The sequence below is a fragment of the Falco rusticolus genome, chromosome 2 (genome assembly GCF_015220075.1).
Source record: "Falco rusticolus isolate bFalRus1 chromosome 2, bFalRus1.pri, whole genome shotgun sequence".
NCBI classification, from domain to species: domain Eukaryota; kingdom Metazoa; phylum Chordata; class Aves; order Falconiformes; family Falconidae; genus Falco; species Falco rusticolus.
This window is the reverse complement of record NC_051188.1, coordinates 65,965,775-65,987,633: the sequence shown is the minus strand read 5'-3', so window position 1 is coordinate 65,987,633 and position 21,859 is coordinate 65,965,775. Positions and strand designations below refer to the sequence as shown.

At 36.7% G+C, this 21,859-nt stretch overlaps 1 protein-coding gene across 4 annotated transcripts in view; it reads left to right on the top strand.

Annotated features, from left to right (window-relative positions):
• The window catches only part of CCDC138 (coiled-coil domain containing 138), a 41,250-nt gene extending 19,391 nt beyond the window's left edge, over window positions 1-21,859 (top strand). For all 4 annotated transcript variants that reach the window (XM_037377387.1, XM_037377385.1, XM_037377386.1 and 1 more), the window contains exons 12-14: window positions 2,248-2,424; window positions 18,721-18,859; window positions 19,972-21,859. In XM_037377387.1, coding sequence (XP_037233284.1) covers window positions 2,248-2,424; window positions 18,721-18,859; window positions 19,972-20,143 — 488 coding nt within the window. In that variant the 3' untranslated portion in view covers window positions 20,144-21,859. The remainder of the gene's footprint in view (window positions 1-2,247; window positions 2,425-18,720; window positions 18,860-19,971) is intronic.

Here is a 21,859-nt window from a genome sequence, read left to right as displayed (position 1 = left end):
GGGTTATGCAGGGGGGTATCACAGGGCGACTCTTCACTTTCACTGTGAGTTTTTTTCTATTTCCACTTTGTTCGCAGGATCCTTCCACCTTTCACACTAGCAGATATGTATAATAGTAGTGTAAAGTAGAATTCCCTACTTAAAACCTATATTATTTTGTATTGGCAAAGAAATAGAGGATGTTGGGTCTTTCGTGCAAAGGTTTCAAAGCAGACACTATGAGTTAAGAATCAGATTGTGTCTGGACAGGGTAAGGGAAAGCTGTGGAAAATCTATCTCAAAGAATAGAGTAACTGTTCTCTCAGCTGATTTGTTAACTGCTGCCTTCAGTTAAAGAGCCTTTTCACTCTTCAAGGGTAATGGGGAACAAGAGGTGTTGCAGGTCCTTTTTATGGAAGTCAGGCAGAACACGCTAATTATATACCATTAAGAGCAGGTGTAAGAGGTCATTACTGCCTACCTGCAGCAACTTAGGAGTACTGTGGTGCTGCGTAACTGGAGTAATAAGTTTTGGAAGGATAGTATAGCAATGTATTTATAACCCTTTTCCAACTGTTTGTGATACTACCTACTTATTTTTCCCTCTTCAAAGACATATTAAAAGCACAGATAATTTTGATAGCAAATAATTGTTCAGTGGAGTTATGACTGAGCAATTTAACCTAACTTCAGAGGTGGTCCTGCTTTAGGCAGGATGGTTGGACTAGATTCCAACCTGAATTATTCCATGATTCTATTTTTGCTGTCTTTTGTTCTCAAAACAGTTTTTATTTTAAAATGTCTTTACTAGTAACACATCCCCTCTGCTAGTAACACAAAGAGATGGAGACAGGTTACAGAGATGTTAATTTTCAAAGTAATCCTGAAAAAACATGCCAGAATATCAGAATCAGATGCCTACTTTGGCATATGATTTTTTTCAGTCTGTTGCATGAAATACGTTAAGAATTTTGGGCCATTTCTTAGACAGCAGAGATCCACATCACAAAATTGCTGCAGTCTCTGGCACCCTGATTGACACTAAATGAGGATGCCAAAGATTTTAAATCTATAGATAATGAACAATGTTCTTGTTCATGAGAGTCATCCTTCTGGATTAGTTCGTTAAACAGGTTTACGTGTCTTTATGCTTAGCTGACCTTTGCAGTATTTATATTATGGGTATTTACAATATTTAAACTGTAAATTTTAAAATTTACATGATTTAAACATGGTGAAAGACCACCCTGACATCATTAATGAACAAACACAGTATTTCAACTGTTGGAAGAAACTATTTCAGTCAAGATATTTTGATGAAATTACTCAAAAATTGAGACTCGCATTTCTAGAAATGTTTGATAAAAACGGTGCAGGAAGAATTGGAATACAAAAAATAGTTATTGGAGAGACTTACCCTAAGCAGATGAACATTCTTGATTAGAATGAATCAGTTTGGCTTCTCATGGTTGCTTTTTACTGCTAGCTTCTATAACATGGAAAATATGATCTGTCATTAAGCATATGTCGAATACCACTGTGTATGAATTTTGATCACTCTGACCACATGACACTAATGATCTAGTGATAAAGTAGTACATTTGGTTTGAACTTATATCCCACTTCCTGCAAAACTTCCAGTAGATGTCACCATAGTTAAACTTTTGCTGTGGGATAGATTGTTTCCTTGTACTTAATTTTCTGCACTCTAGTTATCAATTCTATTGCAAGATACTGAGAAAGATTTGACATCAGTAAATTAAGAAAACTAGATTGGTTCACTTCATCTACGTTTTTCATATAATTTAGTGCCACAACGTATAAGTATGTAAACTGTATGCATGAAACTTAAACTACAGCTTTTTATAGAAAGGAATGGAAGTAGTTGCTTTCATGAAAGTAATTGCTCTTATTCAGGCAAATCAGGCCTTGACTCCTTTAACAGAGGTTTCCCAGATGTTGAAACCAACATTTGTCTCAAACTATGCAAACTTGTAATTTTTTTCCTCTTAAGCAAAATAGTAGAAGGACTTTATATTTGTAAGTATATTTTTCTTCAACATATGAATCTCTTTCTCCACTCACAACAAGTTAAGGGGTAAAAGCAGGCAGAGGATATCTTTAAATAAAAATAAAATTTAATATTTTCAGCCGTTTAGCTTTTTAAGTATATATCTGCAACAGTAAGTCTCAGGATAATTGTTCATATATTGCTTAGTGGAACTACAATTACAGAAGTTCTATTGCCTGTGCTCTAATATCTTTCAGTGGATTACCTGGCTCAGGCGTTTGATTCCCTTTGCATAGACTTGAAGACAGATGAAGGAAAGGCCTTATTTTTGGAATACCAATGTGTGCCTGTCATATTAAGTCACTTAAAAGTATCCAGTAGAGGTCTTCTTTCCAGTGCTCTTGATGGATTACTTCAGATGACCATGGAATCTGGTAAATTTGGGTAATTATAAAAAAATAGATAAAATTGTGATGGAAACAGGTGAGATAAGCATAAATACAGCATAAAAGTAGCGTGATTCTTCTGTGTAAATAATCTAATTTAGTATTAGCATTTGTTTGTATCATGTAAATTCATCGGAGACATAAAATGTATTTCTGAATTGTCTGTCTCTTTCAGAGTTGTACTGAATTATATATTAATGTGAATTTTTTTGTTACTATTTTTGGTTTGACTTTTCAATTTATTCCACTGTATTCCCTTGCTGATGTTTTTCTTTGAAGTCAGGCTGTGCCAGAGTAGCCATATCATGAAAACCTGCCAGGAGGTGGAGATAAAAAGTAGGCTTTATTTAAATTATTTTTGTAGTTTGAATCAATGGCTCATCCCCAGTAATTTCCCAGCTTCTAATAATTGCAAATGGCATTTCTAGAAGAGATGGTTATGTTTTGCTGAATTTTACTGTGCTGTGGCATTATAAAAGGGTTAATAATCTCATTTGTCACAGGCTTTTCCAAGTGATAGAGGCTAAGAGTCAGTAACTAACTGGAATGAACATGAAGGTAGAGAGGCATTTCAGTACCATGTGGAATAAACCTTGTGACTTTTTTTTTAAAGATAAAAATCACTCACTGCCTTTTAGAACAGAAGAGGGGAAGGGTCTGCTGCTATTTTTGACGTATGTGTTGCTATTTTGTAAGTATTCTATTACCATGCATTATAGTGATAAAAATAGAAAGCGTATTTGATGTGGGGTGGAATAGCATTGAGTTAAAAGCCATTTTGTAGCAACGTAAGTGGCAGAAATATTTCAAGCATTTTTCTTCCTTGCAGACTCTTTGTCTGACCATGTAGTTAGTGTAGTCTTACGCTAAAGTATTCTCCCTAATAGTCATAAATATGGTTGTTAAAGTGTTTGGGAAGGCGATAGTTGTATGTGCAAAAGTAACATAGGCAAGGTGGATGGTGTCTGGTATTGCTTTGGATAATGCCAATAACGATACATCTTCTGCTACCTAGCAGTAGTCATTCCAATACACTAGATGCCTGCAGTTCAAAGAATTATGGAGATGTATTGTGAGAGACTCAGATTTTGCCTTGTTGCCTCTCAGAGAAGGTGTATATATGTGAAGTCAGGGAAGGAGGAATAATGTTTATTTGAATTGACGTTTGATTGAGAATTTATTTCTTGGCAACTGGGTAAAAAGCCTTCTGCAGAGCCTTTCTCTTTGGTGGAATAATTGCCAATACACAAGTTGTAGGCATGTTTCACCAATACATAGTTAGTGTTGTGCAAGAAATTGTTAACAATGAGAAGTAGTTTTGTCGATGGGAAGTTATATTTTCATTCCTTTGTAAGTTCCCTATTAAAAATTTTTTGGACAAACTGGAAAGTGGCAATGAATATTCAGAGGGTGGTCTATTAGATTAAAACAGGAATTTATGCTCCATTTTAAAGCTGTGTTGGTGTGCAGCCTTAAATATGAAGTCATAGGTAGCTGGCCATATATGGAATCACATTACCTGTAAAAACAGCATCTGAACAACAGGAGGCAGTCTAGACGTTTTTTTCCTGAAAGATGCACAATCCTAGGCACACACCCCCACTCACACCCATCCCCACCCCCTGGGCTATTCCTTTCTATAACTTCATTTTTCAAGTTTTGATATTTCTTGTGAAGATACTTTACAGATTCAGATTTTAGTTGCCCAGGCTGAAAGATGTGACTCAGATGTGAAATAACTGCAAGGTTACACTACTTCTCTGTGTAACTGCGTGTACTTTTTGTTATAAGAGGCAATGAATGCTTATGGTTCTGTACAGTCCAGGCCTGTCTGAGGTCCTCATGTAGGCTCTCCTTTAAAAAAATTATCTTCCTTATGTTCCAGAAATGAAACCTAGATTTCCCATCGTATATTAAGGAAAATTACTTAAGCTGCATATGATGCACATATATATGCATACGCATAAGTACCTACTAGTCTAAGATGGATATTTCTGTGGATAGAAATTACCACAAGAGAATCTGAAGTAATGCTTAAGCCTATTGACTGATTTGATTTTGGTATGCACGTTTTCAGATTTTGGAACAGTATCATTGCTTTTGGCTTCATAGTATATCTGGTACAATGGGCCCAGGATCCAAGTTTCTATTGCAATTCATGCATGTTCATAAAAACATTGACAGTGCTGATAAGTCATTCAGTTACTGAAAACACAATGTCAAATGCAACAGTTGAGGCATTGGTATCATCTGTTTTCTGTCTATGTGCAAGACCTTAATGGCAAATTAAAATTAATAGTCTTACTGCTGTGCGTCTACTGGCACACAGCCCTTTTATGCACTCCCTCTATATTTCTGTTCGGGAGCTTCACATCAAGAATCTGGGAGAGGCCTGACAACACCATTTCAGTGGGAAATGGTAACATTCCTCACTACTTTTTTTCTCTGTCTGCCTATGACTTCGTCATTATATATTCATCAGTCCTGGCCAGCTCAGGGTACACTTTCATACATAATATCTTCTACTGTTCTGATTGTTGCCACCTTTTGTTAGATCTTTTCTTCACAAGGAAGAGAAGGATCACGAGGCAGAAGTGGAGGAGTAATTAATTCTAGAGTGATTTACTTGTCTGAGAAAGCTTGGAAGAGCGTGGCTTCAGGTCATTTCAAAACCTGAAAAAAATGCATGAAGTTCAGATTCTTCAGTTCCTCCTGGAAACTGTGGCCAGAAAGCCAAATAGTGTTAAACATTCTGTCCTCTTTTTTTTTTTTTTTTTTTTTTTTTTGCCTGCTAGGCTAGGAATAACATATAACATTTGACAAGGAATTTTTTGGTAATAGAACTGCAGCATCATTTTTTGGCACTTTAGAGATGCCATGATTCTTTTCAAGGCGTTCTTTTCACTAGTCAGCATTTCATGTCTACTATTTGGGAAAGATTAAAGCAACAAGGATCACTTAAGGTAAGTTTAGTTACAAGAAAAAGGATAGTAAACCAGGAATTGTTTGGCAAGATCTACTTCTCTGTCATTCTTAAATGTGTGTTGACACTTACCATTTGCTTCTGTCAAGGTAAGGCTAACTTTAATAAAACAGGTTGTCTGTTTATAAAGAGAGACTCACACAGAGGTGTGAAGAATTAAAATCTGTATGGTGAGAGGCAGCTGATAGCCAAAATCTCTGTGTGTCGTGCCACCTTGTATACAGTATGCCCGCACATGTTTTCGGATGTTTGGGCACATCCATGCCCTTAAGACTGTGGCTCATGAAGGTAACTATTAGGGTTGGAGTTCAAGCCATAAAATGCACTTAATTTAAAGATCAGTACCCCTTCAGTTCAAAGGCTAATGAAACTCTGCACATTGAGAGTCTGGAGCGCCTCTGTGTTTCATGTTAGCTTATACATTCCAGCCTGAAGGAAGCACATGTCATTTCTTTGCACTGCACAACTGGGTTGTGTGAAGTACAAAGGAAGAAGCACAGCTTTACTACACCAAATGACCCCTACACAACTTCTAGTGGCAGACTTTCATTTAGGAAACCTCACTTGGAATCCCCAGGTCTAACGAGAGCCAGAAAATATGAGCATTCAGATAGTTTTTTGTGAATTTGTACTCTTGCATTATCTTTCCCATCCATGCCTTCATGACGAGGTACTGTTGAAGCAACATCTGAATGTTCACTTAGATGACAGAAGAGTGGAAAATGTAACCTCAGTAATCAGGGACTGGGCATTTTGTTCCTACTCCAAAGACAAAAGGAGAGTATCATCTTATTTTGACCCACTTTGTGTCAAGAGGTCTGTCCATTTGCATTCTTAGTGGTAAAACCATTTGTCATCATTTCCTCATTAGAGCCACAAGATGGACTATCAGCCTTCAAGGTGCTCTTTTTGGTTCACCTCTCAGTATTACTTTACATTACAAAAGCTTGGCACGTTTTCGGTCACCACTAGGATCAGGGTTTACTCTTTAATCTTCTTGACTTCAGGTTAGTGAGGGCTTACCATATTCCACAAGAATGAAACCAGTCTGTTAGATATCATAAACCAGCTGCAAGCTTATTTAAAATTAAAAATACACATGAGGTCCACAGCTTCATGAAAAATTTGTCTGAATTGACAGGTATTCTGTACAAGACAGGATAACACCATTGTACCTGTCCAGCTAGACCATAGAAACACAGTGATCTTAACAGCACAGGAATTCTGTGAAGAAATGATTAAAACTTTGGTACCCTTGGGAAGCTTATTTGTGTATGTTTCCTGAAACTTAGTTTCATCATTATAGTATACAGTACAGTCACATTATTTCTTGGGAAGGATTCAAGTTGTATGTATTTATCAGATTGGGATCTCAAAGTGCATGCTTGTCACCAGATGTTATGTTTTAGGTGTCAGGACTTGAATAGTATTCCAGCTGCACTGGCATTTCTGAGACATCATTGAGTGTTTGTGCCATTGTATAATTCTGAAGTATGGTGCCAGCCAAAAATAATCTCACCATTCTGTCTCAGTGTGGTGGGTTGACCTTGTCTGGATGTCAGGTGCCCACCAAGCTGCTCTGTCACTCTTCTCTTCAGCAGGACAAGGGGGTGGAAAATAAGATGGAAAAAAACCTTGTGGGTCAAGATAAAGGCAATTTAATAAAGCAAAAGCAAAGGCCCCGCATGGAAACAAAGGAAAACAAAAGATTTATTCTCTGCTTCCCATCAGCAGACAATGTCCAGCCACTTCCAGGGAAGCCAGGGCTTCAGTATGTGTAGTGGTTGCTCTGGAAGACAAACATAAATAATTAATATCACACCCCCCCACCCCACCCCACACCCCCCCCAGCCAGCCTTCTCTTAGCTTTTATTGCTGAGCAGACATCGCATGGTATGGAATATCCCTTTGGTCAGTTTGGGTCAGCTGTCCTGGCTGTGTCCCCCCCCCAAGATCTTGCCCACCCCCAGCCTACTGGCAAGGGGCAATGTTTGAGACAGAGCCCCGATGCTGTGCCAGCACTGCTCAGCAGCAGCCAAAACACTGGTGTGTTATCAGCACCTTTCATGCTACCCATACACAGTACAGCACTGTAAGGGCTGCTCTGGGGAAAATTCATTTCAGCCAGAACCAGTACACCTAGTCATTAACGTTTTTGAAACTGTAACAATATGTCACGGATACAGAATACAGATAGATATTTATATGTGCCAATTTTGTTTGCCTCACCTCTTCTAAAAAAACGTTAAAGCCTAAGGAGGAGGGTAAAATGTTACACTGAGTAGTGTTATTTTAATATACAAAAAAATTTTATAGCTGGAACAAAGACAGATTTTTAAATGTCGGGTGAAAAAAGTTGAGGTTAGTTTCACCCAGCTTCTCAGGACGTATGAGTGAGAGGAGCTGTTGGAGGTGGTATGCAGTAATTTCAGAGAGTTTGCTTTGTATCAAGGGAACTTCAGTTTCAGCTTACCTTCATGCTGTACTAGAATTTTGGGGCTTTTTTGACATCTTCCAGTACTGCTGTGGATTCTGTTCACTACTTATACTGTTACTACATTTGAGGAAGGAAACTTTGCAGCTGAGTCCTTGCCTTACCATTTGCTTTCTGTTAGCAAATAGTTGTTTTATTTAACCTACATGAGAAATTTAATAAGTAGCTGAAATTAAGTTGCAGGTAATTGTTAGGATGAACAATATTTCATTTCATGTAATTTGCATGCTGCAGTGATTCTTTTCCTTTGGATGAGCTCAGTGGCCTAAGTTGAATTCTAGTTGGTTTAGTCTACTGTCTTCAGTGGAAATAATAGATTGCTTCTACGTTCCACAGTTGGGAGAGTTAACAACTTGTTAGGAACCTGACAGTAGAAAAATCAGCTCAACTTTATCCCTTTACACTTTATCCCTTTTCTTTTACTACATTCTGCTGATATTTTTGTCTAAAAATGTCCATAATAGTGCATAAATTGGTACATTTCAACCTGTTCAGTCTTCTGTCTTAAATGTACTTTCCAATAGCTGATAGATGGGAACACAGCAACAAAGCAGCAGCTTAGCTATATCTTCACTGTCGCTATCTCATCAATATTTTGTTGCATGCTCAGATGGGATGAGTGCCAGTTCAGGTTTATCCTTTTCAATCTCTTACTTGGCTCTCCATACCCATTACCAGCATTTGAATCCATGTTCATTTTCTGGAGGATGCCCATCTTTCCTTCGCTGCGAAGATTGACTGATAAAAGCACAATCAAGGGAGCTCCTGCAGTCTTTTTCTAATGGTGGCAGTATTTTGCTCAAAACTGAGGCTTCAGATGAGTGCCATAAAATACAACTTGGTCCTTCTTTTGGTCTTTGAAACTGAGTGGTCTATGAAGACATCTTTCTTGCTTCCCATTGAGTCAAAGGGAAGAGAGATATTCCCGCTCCTTTGACAGGGAAGAAAGATTTTGGTACCAAGGCTTTTGAAGGTTTGCTTACCTTCATTAAGGAAAGCAGGCTACCAAGCCATATTTGGTTTAAGCTATGAACCTGTCCGAAGACAGAACAAAACCCTCTCTGATAGTATTGTCACAGAAAATAGATATACTTTCACAGATGCGGTGCTCTGACTGCCTTTGAAATTTTGGGAGCAAGAAGTATTAACTGCTAAGTAATGATATGTTTCAGTTTTGTCAAATGGTTTATAATGTATCTATTGTTCAACAATGCTCTTATTTCTCATTTAAATTACTATTAAAATTAATGTTTAATAATTAAATTAATAGTTACTTCTAATCAGCCAGATTGTTATAGTATAACACCAGTGGCTTCTAGGGCATCTTCATGCCTCAGGTTCTCTCCCTAAGGATACAGATTCTTTTCTCAGCAGACCTTGTTTCTAGGATACTAGTTGTAACACATTGTTCAAGAGAATTCCTAGATGCCAGACACGAAATATTTTCTGGAAACAATCTAGTAATAAGTAGCATGACCTCAGCAAGAAAATTTGCTCTGTGGGTGTTGAAGAACATCACATCATTAGTATTAAATCACTCTGTAGTTGAATAGTTGTCATATACAATCTTGTTGAATACTGTGGTTCCTGTCTTCTCACTTCTCATGCAGCTTACTGTGGGTTTTTTTTACCTGTGAATCAGTTAAGAGTTCCAAAGGATGTAGTGAGTTTATAGTCACCTATCAAAAATACCATTGTTGAACTGTAGTCTGGTTCATGCTTGATTTGAGGTCTGCTATTAGCCAGCAGCTGCCTGCCTCAGTTTGCCCTTTGCAGTTTTACACAAGGACAGCGTATGCCTTAAATGCCTCCTGCAGTAATAGCTGACTTCTATAATGTAGGTGAGTAGGTTCCCCTTTCCCAACCTTACATTCATTTAAGGAAATCAAAACTTAATTGCTTGTTAGACATTACAAAGCGCTGACCATTGCTTTAAATAAGCCTATGTTTACTTTGTCTTCAAGCTTACTTCTGTTTTACAGAGAGTATTTTGCATTAGTGTCTGCTTATTCACAAACTGAGATGAATGTGTATTGAAAAAATTCTCTAAATTAATCTCTTGTGCTTACTGTAAGTTAATTAATGTCACTTAAGATTTTTAGTAACTGCAGAAGTGAGCTGTATTTACACATTCACTGAACCTTACTTACAAATTCTTTTTTGTAAGAAAATATTATGGTCATGGATAACCAAGTCTGTGTCCAGATTTACTCATCTCATAAGGAAATTAATCAAGCCAGTGGACATAAAAATACTGTCTCTATGGTAAGAAGTTGTGATTATTTACTTGTAAACTGAATGTTTCTATATGGTCTGCCTATATGGACACTCCCCATCTTCCTTTGTGTTGGAGTGCTTCCATAACTAATGCTAAGTACTCCACAATTCACACTGTTCAACAGGTACTTCTAAAAAGTCGATGATCAGAATCTGTCAAGGAAACCCAAACCCAGTCCTTTATTATTTTTTTTCCGTGAGTCTTAGCATTTTGAGACTTTAAACACTACAAGCAGTGAAGATACGGAGTAAAAAAAATGCCTGTATGCTTAAACAGATTAAAACTTAACTGTATTTTTCCCACATATTATCTTTACTGGTAACTGCAAGATTGAAACTTTTCAAATGAGCTTATTCTACAGTACCGAAAGGGTAAAAATGTCAAATCTGTGAATACCATACTAAGGTAGGATTCCCCTTCACCTGTGTGAAAGGCAGATGTGAAGTTATCCCGAGGAGCTGTGTTTGAAGCTCTAGAGAAAGGAATGATTTACAGCTTATGTGGGATGAACATTGAAATACAAACCATTTAAAAGGAAATCCTTCCTCTATTATCCTGTCTTACCTTTGTAATTTTTTTTATTCATTCTTCTGAAAACAGTGAATAATTATGTTGGATTAATAGATGTTTTAGTTTAATAATCTAACCACAGATAAATATCTCTTTAACTCTGTTAAATGCAGCCTATGATGATGTTAGAGCCACCCTGTATACTTGCTGAAAGCAAGTACACCAAAGGCTTGCACACATTTTTGTTAATTAATTGCAAGCTTAGTTTGCATACTTAGATTTTGATGAAATACATGTAGTGTGAAGTAATAGTAGCCTTCTCTCTAATAAGGGAAAATGTTCTTGTCATTATTTTCGTCTTGTTCTAGTAACAGTTGTGTAATGTTTAGCCATTGTGAATTTTTGACCGCTGTCTCATCCGCTCCAAAGTAAGAAACAGAAGAATAATGTAAATTTAGGCAGAGCCAAGTAGTCACTTAATAGGCAAAGCTTCGGTGTTCATTCAGGGTAATACCGTACTTCGTAAGCAGCATACCATTCTGAAGGTAGATGTGAATGCTAAATTTTTGATTTTTTAAAAATTTTATTTATTATTTAAAACATTTTTAAATTTTTAAAAGCATTTGATATACAAAGGAGTTGTTTATATCAGTACTTGGATATACACATCCCTTTTCAAATAGATTTATTTTATGAAATCTGTATAAGAGTGAAGTTTATTCAACTAGGATCCTGTTTGCTCTTATTTACTAAACTTGCACTTGCTTATAAACAGTTTACATTTTTATAGGTTTCCATAAATGGTTTCATTCAAAGAAATTAAAGTGTGATTTAATTAAAAAAATAATTTTTCAATACCCACCTTTTAATTTTTGTATTTGGCTAGCAGAACTTATTAACCAACTTTTCTCTGTAACTTTTAAGATGAACGTTGTGGGAAATGGTGTCAAAGGCTTTATTAAAGTATGTAGACAACATCCACAGCCTTTCTCTCATCCACTAAGCGGGTCACCTTGTTACAAAAGGAGATCAGGTTACTCAACCAGAACCCATGATGGCTGGGCCTGACCCCCAGCTGTCCTGTACGTGCCATGTGATGGCACTCAGGATGATCTGCTCCACAACCTTCCCCAGCACCAAGATCAGGCTGACAGGTCTGTAGATCCCCAGATCCTCCTTCCTGCCCTTCTTGCAGATGGGCATCACACTGGCTAACCCGCAGTCAGCTGGGACCTCCCCCGTTAGCCAGGGCTGCTGATAAATGATTGACAGTGGCTTGGTGAGCACTCCCACCAGCTCCCTCAGCACCTCTGGGTGGATCCCTTCTGGCCCCACAGACTTAAGTGTGTCTGAGTGGTGTAGCAGGTCCCTGACCATTTTCCCTTGGATCATGGGGGCTTCATTCTGCTCCCCATCCCTGTCTTCCAGCTCGGGGGGCTGTGTACCTGGAGAACAACTGGTCTTACTGTTAAACACTGAGGCAAGGAAGGCATTAGGTGCCTCAGCCTTTTCCTCATCCTTTGTCACTGTTTCCCCCTGCATCCAGTAAAGGATGGAGATTTTCCTTAGCTGTCCTTTTGTGGCTTTTTTATAGAAACATTTTTATTGTCTTTTATGGCAGTAGCCAGATTAGTTGGGCTTTGGCCCTTCTAATTTTCTCCCTACATAATCTCAAGGCACCCTTGTTGTCCTGAGTGGCCTGCCCCTTCTTCCAAAGATCATAAGCTCTCTTCTCTTTTCCTGAGTTCCAGCCAAAGCTCTCTGTTCAGCCAGGCCAATTGGCACACTGGGATGGCCTGCTCCTGTGACTTTAAGATTTCTTTCTTGAAGAATCTCCAGCCTTCCTGGACCCCTTGGCCCTTCAGGACTGCATCCCAAGGGACTTTGTCAGGCAGTCTCCTAAACTATTCAGGCAGGCCAAAGTTGGCCCTCTGGAAGTCCAAGGTATCGTTTCTGCTGACCTCCCTCCTTACTTCTCCAAGAATCAAAAAGTCTTATCATTTTCAATTGCTATAATCCAGACGGCCTCCAATCACCACATCACCCACAAGTCCTTCTCTGTTCACAAACAACAATTCCAGTGGGGCACCTTCCCTAGCAGACTCCCTCACTGGCTGGATCAGAAGTTATCTTCCACACACTCCAGGAACCTCCTGGTCTGTTTCTTCTCTGTTGCGTTGCGTTTCCAGCAGACATCTGGTAAGTTCAAGTTCCCTACAAGAACAAGGGCTAGCAATTGTGAGACTTCTCCCAGCTATTACAGAATATTTCATCTGCCTCTTCATCCTGCTTGGGTGGTCTGTAACAGACTCCTGCCATGATATGTGCCTTGCTGGTCTTCCCCCTGATTCATACCCATGAACACTCAACCCTCTCGTCACCACCATCAAGCTCTAGATAGTCAAAACACTCCCTAATATACAGGGCTAACCCACCACATCTCCTTCCTTGCCCAGCCCTTCTGAAGAGTTTATATCCATCCATTGAAGCACTCTAGTTGTGTGAGTCATCCCAGCGTATTTCCATGATGGCAACTATGTCATGGGTTTCCAGCTCCTCCTGTTTGTTGCCCACACTGCGTGCATTGATTGTGCCACCTTTATGTGGGGAGAAGCCCTAATTCCTATGTGACCATTCTCAGGCACTTCCGTGGTTTCTTACACATCAGTAGCCCTTGTATCTTTGCTGTTGCATGGTTCTCTGTCCCCTACCTCCACTGAAACAGCAGATTGAAGGACCTCGCTAGCACACTATTCCTCAAACATTGGCATGCCAGCCCCCAGCTTGATATCTAGTGAGCCTGGTTAGTGAGATGACATTGCTACCACTTTTTTGTTCTATTTTTACTTAAAAGTCTGGGAAAACTTCTTTCTTAATGAGGTCTGCCTTAACTTGAGTTTTCATACTATGCTTTTTATTATAAAGATTGTTTCTGACCTCTAAAAGACCTTCTTTTTTGTTTTCCTTCTAGGCTTCTTTTCATTCCAGGCACCTCTTCTGACAGAAGTATTACTGCTAATTTTTAACTGGTTTTATTACAATTTTTTTGTGGGTATAACCTCCAGTTACCATTTGAGAATGACATTGATCTCCCATACATCCAGTCTCATGTCTGCCTGAATGTCATGCACATTCTAGGAAAATGAAGAGCAATTCAGAGTATACTGAATTCAACATATATTGGGTGACCAGCTGAAATTGCCACTTGAGCTCTCTTAACTCAGGGTCACCCACATAGGCATCTACACTTGAGGTGCCTCATGTTCGAGATTCCAGTCAGCATCTCTCCACTGTGCTTTAACCACATTAACAAACAACTGTGCATTTAACAGTCCTTGCTGTTGATTACAGGAGAAAAAGTTAAATCCAGCAAATTAATCAGTTAAATTCAAATCTTATAGGTGACTGTATTATAGACAATTGGATATTAGCAACATGTAAGTGCTATTACTGTTTCCTTTTAAGTGTGTCTGCTGTGCTGCATATTTACCTTTTGTGTTAACTTTTCCATGCTAGTAGACAGTGCTGCATCACTCGCTCGCATTGCTCTCATGTGTTCTCCATTCATTCCTCCAGCAGATCCTCATGCAATTAGAAATGAGGCAAAACTATAATCGTTAATTTATTAAAACATGAACTTAAAGTTAGCATTCCTGACAGTCTTCATTTACTGAGGTGGCATAGCTTAAGGTATAGAACAGAATTTTCCAGATAACTATAGCTGGTGAGATTTTATGCTGTGCATGACTGATTACTTTGAGGGTAAATTTCAGATGAATTCTGTCAGCAGTGATAAATTGCTCATTGTTCATTGAAGTCTACCAATCAAGTTAAGCTAATGCAACTACAACATGCTGTGGTTTTTTAAGGATAACAGTGGAGGCTTTTGCAGATTAACTTAAATTGTGCCAAAGTCCTGTCAAGATGAATTACAATTCAGTTTTTCTGAAATAGTTAATAAAACCAAAATCTGTGCGGATCTAAACTACCAAAATATTTTAAAATGTGAAGCTTATATTCTGTTCATCAGCTAGACATGCATTTAAATTGTATGCTTGTTTTGTACATTTTCTGATTACCTAAAATATATTCTGCAAAAACTTGTCTGAAGTGAATGGATAAGCAGTGTACTGAAAGTTCATTTAAATATGTGCCTTTATCAGTATACTTTCACATAATTCAACTTTGTGAACTTTTAGAAATTATTTCCACTTTGGCTTTCCTGTATTATAGTAAAAATCCTTTTGTCTTAAAAGTAATGCATATTTTTTATGTTAGTTTGTAAACTTGACCATCAAAACATTCTTACAGCGTATATATGTGTGTGTGTATTTTTTAGGAACTGTGTGTGTATTTTTAAGGAACCTCTAAGAGCAAGGCAGCAAAGAAATGTCCAGGTCACCTGAATATGGTATTTGTTTACCCTTGCAGAAAAAGAATGTAAAGCATTTTATGGCTATTCAGGGATATTTATAGGAATAATTTATTGGACCACCCTCTTCATCCCAGCAGTCTTGTTACCATCTCTCGTGCATCAGAGTTCAGCTGAGTGAGACATCATGTTAAATGAGAGGTTTCTAAAGCTACTTGTTTTAACAGGCAATAGAAAGAAGAAAAACCTTTCTTCTCAGTTTACTTCTTGAATGTCAGTGTTGTCACACATTAATTTACACTTTTCTTACCTTTCTGATAAACATCTTTGGTAAGTAAGAGATACTGTTTCAAGTTGTTGTTAAAACAGACTTCATTAGTGCTGCAGTGCAGATTGATAGGACTATTTCTGTTTCTTGGGAACAGGCAGTCATCTGTAGGAGTTCTAGCTAGTTGTAGCAGAATTTCTATAAAGTTGTAGTTCTATAGAATTTCTATAAAGTTGTTATAATTTGTAGTCCTAGATTTTTTACTTTAGAGAAAGTTATCTCGATATCTTTGTAGAAATTTTTACTTCAAACACTTTTAGGTGAGAGAAAGATTTTGATACTTTGTATTCTTAAAATGGTAGGACTCCGTTCATTGGGCTTTGCTTACTTGCTGTTTCTGTTGGTAGTTGTGTTGCTTCTTCTCATGGATTTTAGCAAGTTAGACTCACTAGGGCATGTTACCATCATACTAGAAGTGAATTCTGGGTTAATTATTTTTCCAGGTTTAAGACACTGCTGTATGTATTTAATAACTTCAAAGTTCTGTCATAGCAGTGGCTCAATAAAGAGTGCTGAATCTTAAGTTTATGTCAGTCATGTATCACTAAATTTAGCACATACTGAAATCTAAGGATTTTCTGCTTGCTCTAATTGACAGCCCTGAGGTTTTGATATCACAGTTTCTGAAAAATTATACCTTCTGCAGCAAAAGTAGAGAAATATTAAAAGTGGTATGCCCTGAGTAACTATAACATGCCAGGGGCAGAATGCAGTCATTACTGAGTTCTCTTGTTGGATTCCTGACAAATTTGTTCAGTTCTGTTACCTATTGAGTTGTACATCAGCATAATCTCCCATTCCCAACTTAAATTTTCCTTAGAGAATTTTTGTGTGTGTGTGAAATCAGCATTCCACTGGTCCCTTGTGATATTTGATAAGGAGGCATTTTCAGGTCAATTCAAACATATCTGGCAAATGGTTTTTTTTATATGTATCTGTTATAAAATACTTATTTATGCAGACATGTAAAATGTAATTCTTCAGCATGAACCTTATTTTCATCTTAAGGAGGCTGTGCCCTTTTCTTTGTTCCTTTTAGGAATTCTCCTGTAACTTCCAATCTTCAGTTAATTTGCTTTTAATGTATTGTGGTATCTGCAGGTTTATAAAAATGCAGTCGTAGTTCTTTATTCTAATATCCAAGATGTTTTTCTTGTCTTAGAAGCTCTCAATGGTACTTAACACATCACTTCAGTCATGGGATTCTTAATTGAAGACCGTAAGCTAAAATAAAATGAGAAATTGTCTCTTCACTGGCAGAACATAGAAATATATATGTACTTGTATTTTTTCAGTATATTTTTTACTGATTGCTGCTTACATTTCTACTTTACTTTCATTCTGGTTTTATATTTATTACTATATATTTATTTTGAGACAGCAAGTTGTAACTAGAGATAGTACTAAAAGTGAGAGGACAGTATGCATAAACCCACAGGTGCATTGAACATGGTAGAAAAAAATGCAAGAAACACAGAAGTAAACAGAAAAACAAATTAATTTATAACCATTTATTGCCTTGATAATAAATATACATTGTTTTGTGTTGCTTTGGGTAAAGAATAGAGGGCACTTCACCTGTGCAAACGAGAAAACATCTGCCTGCCTTTTCCAAATTTCACAGTACATCAGTTGATGTCTTGCTTTTTATTGCTGCAAGGTTGACCCCTTGCTACTGAAGTCTATTATCCTGCATCTGTATAGTTTCCATCCACACATTCCTTTACATACTTCGTGGATTCTGCCTTTTGAATCCAGCATTTTAAGTCAGTTCTGCCAAAAGCACCTCCACAGAAAAGAGAGGAAAGATTACATGTAGCCATAGCTTCTCTGATCTGTTCTAAAGGCATTTGCTGTTTCTCAGTGTCTTCATCTGACAGTGTAAACCAGCAAAGGCCCACGAATCTCATTGATTTCACTGTATAGTGTAATGCATGATAAGATGTACTCACCATTAAGAGGGGTGGCACAGGATCATTTATTGATGTAGCCAAATGACATGTATTTTTTGGAAAAAAAAAGGCAGGTTTTGAAAGATTTTCTTAACAGTAAGGTCTGGGGACTGCTGGGTCCTTGTTGAATATTCAGTATAAATGCCAGGCTCTGAGATAAGACTCTAAGTTGTTTAGGCTGTCAGGCTGACTTTAATTGCCAAGTTGATTTTTTTTTTTTTTTAAGCCCTATTCCAAGCAGTTTTCTGTAGCATTTCTTCTGATTTTGTATCAGTAAGCCTCCTGAAAGAAATTAAAACCTTGAATTCACTCCAAGGCTACTTGTTATATTTAGTAAATTGTATGTCCTTGGACAAGGAAAGGGAAAATTTGACCAAAAGATACATCCAGTCCTCTTTGTACTGATAAAAGCATCTTGACATCCTATTTATAAATTACAGTATTTAGCTTATGTGCAAAGAATTTTAACATCTGTGTTTATTGGTTTATGCTGTAATTTGCATATTGCAGTTTCTTATTAAGTATAACATTTAATGTTTTTAATGTTATGTAAACATTAAAAAACTTCCCTCGCATCTGTATTCTTCTAATGCAAATGCCATGTGCTATATGTTTTCATTTTAACAAAAAAATCAGTCGTTACTTATTCTCTTGGTTTTGCTATAAATGAATCTATAATACCAGAACTAAGAATGAGATAACAAGGGAACAGATTGAACCTTATTCTGAAATTACAGATTTGGGGGAACAGGGTAGAGGGCAATGTTATACAATGTAACTTAAAAACTCATCCTCTGTTTTAAGGGAGTTTTGTTGGTATTTGACTGTTCTTATCCAGCTCTTACTTTTAACTCTCAATTATTATTTTGCCTGTCTTGAAGCAGAGTATGGTGGCAGTATTTGATAATGAAAGGCTGTCAGGTACCACATTAGCTTCTACATGTGCAATCCCCGTCCATGTGATTCGCAGCAGCTTAAAATATGTCCTTCTGAGTCTTTTTGCATGGCTTAATGTTCCTTTCACATGATCAAAAGGAAAGAACCATGATAAATGAGCATTGAATAAATATGTTCAAGATAATTTTTGAGTTTAAAATTCTGTTTCCTGTTTTTCTTTGTTCTCAAGGGGATAGGCCTTCTTTTAATACAAGGGTCAGTAATGTCAGAATTCTTAGGAACTTGCATTTTTTCAGTTCCTAGTTTTACCTGAGTTTTGCATCACACAGTCAGCATAAACTGAATTATTTCATTGTTCTACTAGTTGCACAACATGTGGCATTTAAAGGTCTCTAAAGGTATCGATAACTGTTCTACTTTTCCCTCCACTGAGCTCTGTGATACAGTGTTTTAATTATTTTCTTTTACAGGTTCCTTACAGCCTTTCCTGGAAGCCTGCAGTCATGAATCCTTCTTCCGTGCTTGCTCTGTATTGCTTCGAAGTTCTAAGCTAGATATTCAGATTTTGGAGAAGCTCTGTGTTATACTGCAAAACCTCTCCAAAATAAAGTAATCCTTTATAACCATTATTCTGTTAGTTATTATTAGATTAGCAAACTTGGGGACCTTTATCTTTCTCCTTCTTAAAAACCTCATTTCTGTTTTGCTTTTTATTCACTCCACCGTAGATAATGCTGGACTTTCTCTGTTAGCAGTTAAATTTAAACTGTATGTGTCACAGATTTGTAAGACAAGACTCTCAATTTGCATATAACTCTAGTTCAATTTACAGAGTACAAACTAAAAAAACCCCAGCAAGCAACCTACCCTAAAGAGGAAATGCTCCTTATGTATGCAGATGACAAGAACGTTTAGAAGAGAACCCTTCTTTTCTTTCCTCCTGACCTTCAGTTTTACTCCGGTACCTGGCAGTAATCTCCTTTGGAAATTTAGCTTAATCTGAAACTTGCATTCAAGTTGCTTCAGTTTGCATTTCCTTCAAAAACAAAATTTAAAGTCTTGAGCCATTTAAGCCCTTTTGGGAATGTTAATCTTTATACGTTCCCATTGCTTACTGGTTATTCATTTATTGTAACAAAGGTGTTCATCGTATCACTAGTAATGTGCTGCTGGACTCCACTGGTGCATTACTTAATGCGAGTGTTTCATTTATAAAAGCATATATGAGCTACTTTTTCCATTAGAGTTAAAGCTGGTGGCAAAACAGGTTTTCATTTGACTTTATTAGGAACAAACCTGAACTCTAGGGGAAAAAATATCTTTTCATGTACAATAATCGAATACAAATCATAACTTACATTGGGAATACACTAAAAGTAAAATTTTCTCAGAAATCCTAATTATTTAATCTTTTTATGTGTCTGGAATCTTATGTCACAAGAGTGAAACCCTGTTACAGCCTTTCCTTGAGCTTTCGTTATACTACATGTACATACCACTTAAGTGAAAAGGTAGGTTTTGGTGTTTTTTGCAAGTTTTTTCTCACCATTGATTAATAACCTTCTGCTTAGAGACATTGTATGCAGCATAGAAGGGATGATATGAAACTCCCAATATAATGTACATTTCATTAAAAAAATAATTTTCTGTGGAATCTTTAGTATTTAGATGAAACCTCTCAATTTTCAATTGATAATTATTTTATGCAATTTTTTTTACAGAAGCAATAAGAAGATGTTTGAATTGTTTGCTCTTCACCAAATGATCCAAGAACTGCATAGGGCTACAAATCCAGATCATGCTTTCCTCTGTATAAACCTCAATTCAATTCTGTTGAATTTGGGATTGTTGAGGAGTAACTCTCTTACCTCCAGTCTAAGCACAAGTCACTAGCATTATCTTTCTATCTGCCTGTTGCTCTGCGTAATTTATACCACCTGCATATGTTACTTGAAATTTGGAATTTTTTTTAATACTGTTTTATATAAATAAATTAAGCAGAACCTCAGTACTGTATAAGTTACTTTGTATCTTGTGGAATCTCACTGATACTTGCCTCTTTCATAAAAAGGAAACTGAAAAATTGCATAATATGATAAATCACTTTTCAGTGCTTTTTAAAGTGAACTAATGTTGCTGTTCTGAATGACTCATGCAATCTAAGGAATTGGATCCCTTGAGTAAGCAGATCAGAAATACCAGCCTTTCCTTACAGGTATGAATTTTAGTTACTTTTAACTCTTCAGAGAGTTTTACAAATTCATTTCTTTTTATGGTTGATAAGTAAAAGACAGGTATCTTTTGAGATAATTACACTTTTAATGATTAAAACCAGATTTTGCTTTAATATAACTAGACATGTTGAATGAGAAATTTTGTTTTGATTTCAGAATGTCATAGTGTTTGATCTTTTCCTGTATTTCTGTAGCATTTAGTATTTTGTCCTGCTTCGAATGAATTTCTAGTGTAACTTTGAGATGTAGTATCTCTACAAAAGTAAATAAAAGCTTTTCTTAAAATACCTGGTAATATTGATCCCTGATGTAAAAATTATTGTATTTTATTGTTTCTGCTATATTTTGTCTTAATTTGCAATACAGTCCTCATAGTATCCACATTTCTGAGTGCAATGAATATGTTTTTTGTCTGCCACCGTTCAGTGTTCACAAGTTCTTACTCATAGGAAATAAGATACTTTTTAAAAATTCAACTTAGTCTTCCATTTCTGATTTGTACTGTAATTACTGAAACTCTGTAATTGTAAAATTGAAACGGCAGTTAAAATTTAAAGATCTGTTGTATGTTAGCCTTTGAATAACACTGGCAATCAATATAAAACTTCAGAGGGGTTTACTTCTCATTTTCATACTTTTTTTTTTTTGTTTTCCTTTGGTTTTTTTACCAGAAGTCTTTGAACTGAGTCTTTGAAGTTTAATTCTAACTGCAAATATTTTTCTAGCAATTTGATGTACATTTCTGACACACTTTCCTATGAAAGGCCTCTACACCAGATTTGGCAGAGTATGAAGGGAGAGCAAGCAGTGCATGCTTTTTGGGCAGGAAACCAATTTTAGGTAATTTTTAAATAACACTATTCATAGCTAAAAGCTTTTGCTGACAATGTTTTGGAATAAGTATTTCTTCATCAGTAGTTTTGGTTTTCCGTCAGATTTACCAGCAGTGCAAAATCTTGCATATACCTTTGGCTGGAGACAAAATTCTCATATTTAGGAAGTGTGTTCCCAGTCCTTATGTGCTTCTCCATCTGTTTGGTCATTAAAAATACTAGAAAATTAATAACCAAAAAAAGCTATAGAAAGTTGTTAGGTTTCCTGTATCCACAGGAATGTTGATTGTGCTCTTGGCTTTCAAACTTCATCACTGTTAATCTGCTAATCTTCCTTGTGGTACCAATTTAACACAATGTGTTCATCTAATAATGGCAAAGGTAATGCAATAAAAGAGGTGCATAGAGTATGGTGTAGTTTTTACTATTGGTCCCTTGTGGTTTATATGCAGTAGCATTTACAGCCTGAAAAGATGAATCACTGTTAATTTCAAGTTTTTATCATCTAGAATGTTTCTGTTAAAATGAAAAAAAAAAAAAAA